This window comes from Aegilops tauschii, chromosome 4 (assembly GCF_002575655.3).
Source record: "Aegilops tauschii subsp. strangulata cultivar AL8/78 chromosome 4, Aet v6.0, whole genome shotgun sequence".
NCBI classification, from domain to species: Eukaryota; Viridiplantae; Streptophyta; class Magnoliopsida; order Poales; family Poaceae; genus Aegilops; species Aegilops tauschii.
The window spans coordinates 27009863-27017906 of NC_053038.3; the positions used below are offsets into that span (position 1 = coordinate 27009863).

General features: G+C 44.4%; 1 protein-coding gene across 1 annotated transcript; it reads right to left on the reverse strand.

The window, feature by feature from the left end:
- Nucleotides 1–609: 609 nt before the first annotated feature.
- LOC109734808 (uncharacterized) lies at nucleotides 610–6586 on the reverse strand. The gene is made up of 6 exons (XM_020293990.4): nucleotides 6322–6586; nucleotides 1883–1984; nucleotides 1652–1805; nucleotides 1501–1559; nucleotides 908–1117; nucleotides 610–836 (listed from the first exon to the last, which is right to left on the reverse strand). Exons 2-6 carry the CDS (start codon nucleotides 1982–1984, stop codon nucleotides 822–824), a joined length of 540 nt encoding a protein of 179 aa, XP_020149579.1. The 5' UTR covers nucleotides 6322–6586; the 3' UTR covers nucleotides 610–821.
- Nucleotides 6587–8044: the final 1458 nt, after the last annotated feature.

An 8044-nucleotide genomic window follows, 5' to 3' on the forward strand; every position in this document is an offset into this window, starting at 1 on the left:
CCATTATTTGGAAATCAACCCAGTGCATCTTTTGACGGGCAACAATCTTGTATAATCTGTAGCAGGATTGGAAGGTATAATCTATAGAGAACATACCAATACCACTTTTTAGAGCTTCACTTCAGTATAGGGAGAAAGAACGAGTTTTTTTTTGTCTCCCGGAACTAATTAAGATGCAAACCACTCGGCATGCAACACCAAGAACATGACCAAGAAAATTGGGATGCTGAGATTTTTTTTTTCCAGACAGTTAATGACGTACAGCCCCAAGATTTTTCGCCACTATGTATGCGGCAAAAGAGCTACTCCCTCCGTTCCTAAATATAAGTCTTTGTAGAGATTTTACTATTGACTACGTACGGAGCAAAATGAGTGAATCTACACTCTAAAATGCATCTACATAAGACTTATATTTAGGAAGGGGGAATAGTAAATTAATACTCATGATGCCATTAAAATACGATATGCCTTAATGGTCGCGATATAATTAGGGAATCGGTGATTATCTACGTGCAAGCCAGGAAACCCTCCTTTAAGGGCATGCATTGGATCGATCCAGTCGCGAAAAAGAAATCTCCCCATATCAAACTAGTATTAAAAAACAGGAACTTCAAAACTGGCAATCGACCTGGATTGACGACTCTTCGCAGAACCAAATACAAAAGGAAATGAATGCATGCGTGCGGGATTCTTCAGAGTCTAATCGATATTCAGAGTGCTACACAGAAAATTGTGGTACTCAGTCCAGCGCATGACGAGGGAATCACCCTTGAAACTGACCCCGATTCAATGATTTACCGCCATCTCCCAAAGAGCACCGTTCATGCGGAATTGACCTGAGCAATAAAAGGACATTAGTTTACTCACACAACTGAAAGAAACAAAACATGTGAATAAACAAAATTACCAATGTCGAATATCTCGGGAACTTGGGCCACTCGCGTGTATCAAATGGAGGACATGGGTTTACCGGAGGTGGCTGAACCCTCCTCGCGTAATGACACACTGCTTCTGGAATTGGTTCTGGCTCTTGTTGCTCATTTCTTTTTCTTTTTTTCGTTTTGGGTGTAGTCCATTTATTGGGGTATGGATTATTGCAAGGGAGCGGCAATGACGGCTGCACAAGATATGATGCATATATGTCAAGTTATCATGCTATTTGCAAAGAGGAAAACCAACTTTCAATTAACATTCCACAACCATATTTACGGCCTGACTAGTTAAACAAAATAACATGATTCAATTCACAAACAAGTAGACATCAACACAGAATAGGCCGTTGGTTATACTTTCACAGAGGTCACGTCTACTAACCAAACAAGTAAACATTCTGCGGCATATACTTCCAGGAAGGTCACATTAACTAACCAAATAAGTAAATCATGATTCTACAGCATATACTTTCAGGAAGGTCACGCTACTTAACCAAACAACTAACAAACATGTACTATATGTGGTATGTATGCACTCATAAATTCCTGGGCTAGGAAGTTGGTTTACCTCCTCGCAGAACACACCATAATCGAACCGAGGGGGTTGAAAAGATACCACAGCCAGCCCTAATATTGAAAAATATAAAAAAGTTAGAAATTTCCTCTTACAATAAATACTATAACTAGAGACTAGGAAGGAAGGGATAATCATATCGCACCTGTTGCCATTTTGTGCGCGAAATTGCAGGGCGCCCATTCAAAGTCCAGGTCCTTCACATGGCATTCCTGAAGAGTTTCCATGGCACCCTCTCGAGTCTTAAATTCAATATCAAAGTAATCCTTTTGTCCCACCGACCTCTTCAGACCAACAGTCTGAAAAGAAAACACATCCTCAGCCCAATAAGATTGGAATTGAATTTCAACATAGAAGAAAATAAAAGAATTCTCACCTGCCCAAAGAAATGAACCTGATGCTGTAGAAAGTCATAGGTTCGCTGTAAGTTCGGGAACGCGTTCGTGGGCGTAGCTCTCAATGTTTTTAATTCTGACATCTAAAGTAAGAAGGAAACATGTTAATCACTCGTCAAAGATTCACCAACATGAAACTGCCACCATGAAAAAGAGAAACAAACTCTACAGCCCTACTGTAGAGTATTTGAACAGCCACCTTATTTAGACCACAATGATGAATCCTAGTTTCTGTATTTATAGGTTGAGAGAATCTCTGGGCGTACTATGAAACTGGGGGCTATCTGTTCACAGACCAGGGGATGCCGATGCAGCAGCCAGAGCAAGTTCAGTATGCCCACCCTGATGGAACTAACCCTCCTCACCCATGGCCAGGACAACATTTACCACAAACTCGCCCTTTTCTAGGGCCACAACAGCAATGGCAACACCAAATTCCTTACCAGCCATACTACCCTCCTCAACCAAGACCCAATTATCAGCAGCCATTTCCCCCAAACTATCAATGGCAGGAAGGGTCTAGTCAACGACAGCAATGGCAAGGCCAGTTCAACCAGCCAAACCCACCCCATTGGCAGCAGCATGGCGCTCCCCCACAACACCTACCAACACAATCTAGGTGGTCATCCAGAGATGTTTCCACAATACCCTCCCTTCCCAAACATGCAAGACCCATACAACCAGCCAAACCCACCCCATTGGCAGCAGCATGGCGCTCCCCCACAACACCTACCAACACAATCTAGGTGGTCATCCAGAGATGTTTCCACAATACCCTCCCTTCCCAAACATGCAAGACCCATACAACCAGCCAAACCCACCCCATTGGCAGCAGCATGGCGCTCCCCCACAACACCTACCAACACAATCTAGGTGGCCATCCAGAGATGTTTCCACAATACCCTCCCTTCCCAAACATGCAAAACCCATACAAACACAATCAGTACTACCCGCCCAGACCAAACCAATTGCCTCACCACCATCCTTCCGATTTTTGAGAGAGATCTCCTCAATGGGAACAACGGGAAGCCAGATTTGACAAGCACCAGGGCAAAGACCCTGACCAGCAATTCTACAAAAATATGCCAAAAGCCCCTAGAGTGGAATTCCCACGTTTTGATGGCAATAATCCTATGGAGTGGCTAAGAACAACTGAGAATCTTTTTGCCATGGTTCATGTTCCAGAAGATGCAAAATTGGATTATGCTCAGCTATATATGACTGGTCGCGCTGATGTGTGGCTAAGGAATTCTGGGGTTTTAGAGGAAAAACTCACATGGAAAGAGTTTTGTCAAGTGGTGTGCAAGCGATTCTCTAGCAACAATTCTTATGAAATATTAGAGAACTTCAATTCCATCAGACAGGGCAGCAATACAGTTTCTGAATACACAGATATATTTGAAGAGAAAATGTCTGCTTACAAACAAGAGAACCCGGCTGTAGCAGAAGGATATTATGTTAAATGCTACATCAATGGGTTAAGGGGAGAAATAAAACATTACCTGAAGCCTTTCAAGCCTCAGACACTTTATGATGCAGTTGAAACAGCTAGGGATATGGAAAAGGGAGTACAAGCTCAGACATTTCCAAAGAAAAACACTACTTACACCACCTTTCTCAGGGGAAACTCATATCCAGCTTTTAGCAAACCAAAAACACCACACGAAGGGAACCCCATGAGAAAGGAAACTGAAAGCAAACCCTTCCAGAAAGGAGACTATAAACCATGCCAGTGCAGATATTGTGGAGGCAAGTGGTTCTTTGGCCACAAGTGTGTGCAGTACAAACAGCTAAATCTCATGGCTGCTGAGGAAGAGCATGACAGTGGGGAAGATACTCTACAGGAACAACTACAACGGAAGAAATAGAGACCCCAAACACAAGTCCCACTGAAGAAGAACAGTTAATGCAGATTTCTTTACAAGCTGCAAAAGGGAAGGGCACTGTAGCTACTTTCCAAGTGGAAGTTCTCATTGGGGGAAAAAGAGGCATTGCTCTAGTAGTTTCAGGAAGCACCCACACCTTTATAGACCTCAAGTTCTCCTCTAAAATCAAATACTCTACTGTCAACAATGACTTAGAAACTGTGTTGGTAGCTGGAGGAGGCAAGTTACAAACTGGAGCACACACTGTCAATACTCCTTATACAATCCAGGGCCACTCGTTTACAAATTCTTTCAAACTGCTTCCCTTGAAGAGATTTGATATCAAATTAGGATGTGACTGGTTATACACCCACAGTCCAATTGGTTTAGACTTAAAGGCCAGGGAATTGAAAATTAATCCCAATGGAGAGAAGGAAATATCTCTGTTTGACAAATCATTCAGAAAAGGAGTACAGATGGTCAAGGCCATCAAACTCACTAAGAAGAAGGAGCAGATTGTCAGTGGTTATTACCTGTTTCCCTTATCCACAAACAAAGATAACCCTGACAATGCCAGCAAGGAATTACAAGATATATTGACTGAATATCAGGATGTATTCACTGAACCTGAAGGTCTACCCCCTGAAAGACAGAGTGATCACTCCATACCTCCACCAATGGTCAGACCCTACAGGGTGCCACATCACCAAAAACAAGAAATGGAGCAGCAAATCAAACAGTTGCTACAATCCTCTGTCATCCGACCAAGTGAGAGCCCTTATGTCTATCCTGCCATTCTAATAAAGAAAAAGGATGGCTCTTGGAGACTGTGCATTGATTATCGGAAATTGAATGCTCAAACAGTAAAGAATAAATTCCCGATTCCTGTAATTGAGGATCTATTGGATGAGCTACATGGGGCAAAGTATTTCTCAAAACTAGACCTGAGGTCGGGCTATCATCAAATTAGAATGAAGAGGATATACACAAGCCAGCTTCTGGACCTTCTTGGGACATTTTGAATATTTGGTCATGCCTTTTGGCTTGACCAATGCCCCTGCCACATTCCAAGCATTGATGAACAAGGTCTTTGCAGCTTACATCAGAAAATGTGTCCTTATTTTCTTCGATGACATCTTAGTATTCAGCGAAAGATTGGAAGAGCACTTGCAACATCTCACAGAAGTGTTGGAAACATTAAGGCAAAATCACTTACATGCAAAACAGAGCAAGTGCACCTTTGCTGTCCCTAGTGTGGAGTACCTGGGACACATAATTTCTGGAGAGGAAGTAGCTACCGATCCCCAGAAAATTGAAGCAGTCAAGGAATGGCCAATCCCACAAAACATTACTCAACTAAGAGGCTTTCTAGGTCTTGCCGGCTACTACAGAAGATTTGTACAAGGCTATGGTATAATCAGCAGGCCATTGCATGATGTCTTGAAGAAGGATTCTTTCTTCTGGACTGACAAACAGACCCAGGCCTTTGAGCAGCTCAAACTGAGTTTAATATCAGCCCCTGTGATGGCCTTACCCAATTTTGTCGAGCCTTTCACATTGGAAACAGATGCAAGTGGACATGACATTGGGGCTGTGCTCATGCAGAAAGGTCAACCCCTGGCCTATTATAGCAAAGCACTAGGCCCTAGAGCAGCCGCTTGGTCCACCTATGACAAAGAGGCAATGGCAATCCTGGAGGCCCTTAAAAAATGGAGGCACTATTTTGTCGGCACAGAACTTCACATCAAGACAGACCAAAAAAGCTTAAAATACATCACTGAACAAAAAAAATCAGAAGGAATTCAACAGAAACTGTTGCTCAAGCTTTTGGAATTCAACTACACTATTGACTACAAGAACAGGAAGGAAAATAGAGCTGCAGATGCTCTGAGCAGGAGAGAACACAGTTGCACTGCCATTACGGTCATAACTCCTACATGGACAGAAGATGTAGAAAGAAGCTATATGCAGGATGGAAATTGCCAGGAACTAATGCAGAAACTCTCAATTTCACCCACTCCATAGATCCGAATCGTAAACTGAAGTGGAGACACCATCTCAAAATAAACAGCTAAATGTCAGAACCTGAAGCTTCTATCGCTACATTCTATCTGAATTGACATTCTGTGGCGTACCGCTTCGCCTAAAGTTATGAAGATCTGATGGCCAAGACCGCACGAAGCCCATCAACGGCCGAGATGCTACCCAGTGGAATGCCCGGCCGTAGTACTGTCCCTTACCGCTCAGTAAACTAAATTCACTGTTTATCTTTTATCCTTGTAAGCTACTTGTATGCCTGTGAGCGAGGAATGGAGGTATCGAGAATTATCAAGTCATTTCATTCTTATCGTCTTAGCTAGCGTAGTGTAGAACTTAGGTTTACTGTAGCCTGGGAACTTTCCCCAATCCTCTCTCGATCTGCTCTCAAATTCGAGTCGATCGCGTCCGATCCCTTCCCGGATGTGACACTAAATTTCGGCTACAAGAACAATCAAAACTCTTCCCTTTTAGGGATGGTAGAAGGAAGTAGAGAGGCTTTCAGGACATGGTTGTACCTTGAGGAAGGCGGGGAGGACGGCGCAGGCGCTGGAGACTGGAGACTCAGCGGAGGCGGAGGCGGTTCCTCGGATGCGGAATGCGAGGGGGAGAGGGGCGGGCCGGCAAGGAGGTCCGGGTAGGGGGGAAGTCGGGAGCCGCCGCCGCCGCAGGGTTAGCTTTGTGGTTTCCTCGCGACTAGTGGAGAGGGGGGCGAGATGAGCGGCAGCTCAAAACATTGCTATAATTCTGGGTGGGCACGACCCACCTAGCCCATCCGATAGGCCCGTGGCTTTCTCCTTTTTTAAAAAACAAATCTCCTCCTTTCATAAAAGGAAAAAAAGTCTCCTCCTTTCACTAAAAAAATGCTGATATCGACGCATTTGATCAGATTGAATTTCCCATAAAAAACAAATCAGATTGCCTTGCTCAAAATGGCAGCTTTAGGTTTTCTTCAGGAGTTTTTTTAGGGAAAGCCATCACGGCGGATTTAATTCATTAGGCAACAAACATACATCATTAGCTAATCTATATTTATATTAATATAAAAAGACCCAAAGGGGCAGATTCAATTAATCTCGGCCATCAAATCATGTCAATCCAACGATCTAGACTGCTTCAATGTCGAGCGCTCAACACGTTTAGCGTGCAATTAATTTCATTTCAAATATAGTGCTAATCACATAATAAGACACAAATACTATCCTACTTAATATCCGCATACACTTAATATACTTGCAAATTAACGTGCATTGCACGTACACATTGACTAGTACACCAATAAGAAAAGGGTGTGACTATGTCACATCTAGATGTCACCCATGTAGCTCTTCCTCCGGCTTTTCCTTGTTTTTTATTTTTTATTATCCAGTCCATTTTCTCCTTGCGCTAACTAGAAAAAAAAGGAGAGTCCATCGCAAGGCCAGCCCACTGGTACACACCAAAGTAGTTTGTGTTTTTCACTCATGAGAAAAGTATAAAAAGCATCACATTTTACATGAATCGACCAACCTATCTCCGAGTACTAAACATATCCAGATAGCCGATGCGGGTCCACCACGTTCGGAAAACACGGAGAGGTGCTTGAAGCGATTGCGTGGCGATCGGCTCGATAGCTAGGGTTAGGGTTTTTCGAGCGATGGGGGTGAGGATCTCGGCGGCACGGGAGGGGGCGATGGCGTCTCCAATCGTGTTTGAGCCGGTGTGTAGTGCTCTCTCCGACAAAGGGAATCATGGCGGAGAGGAAGAAGGAAGGAGAGGCAACAGCGAGCAGCGCGGCGGATGCTCATGGAACGGCGGCGGCGGCCGGGGCGAAAACTTCGAAAACTGCTTCTACGCCGCGACCGCCGGCACAAAAGGAGGCGATTGACCCAGCGATGAGGACGCCACTGGGCTCCCATATCAGGAACGCCTCCGTGTCCCCAGGCTTGACGGCTCGTCTAGGGGGCTTGGTGCTGACGGAGAAGGAGGCAAAGGGCTTGTCTACAAAGAATCTGAGCAGGAACAAGGGCGGCCGGCGAAGTGATCGGCGATTGGGAAAGCGTTCACCCCCAGACCGATGAATAAGAGCGCGCTAGATAAATCCATGGCTAGGGCATGGGGTCTTCACAGAGAAGCGCAGTTCAAGACCATTGGAAGGAATCTTTTCGCCGTGACTTTCGGGAGTGAAGGAGACTGGAAACACGCGTTAAACAATGGCCCTTGGCAATTTGATTTCAATGTGTTAGTGCTTAAGGATTATGA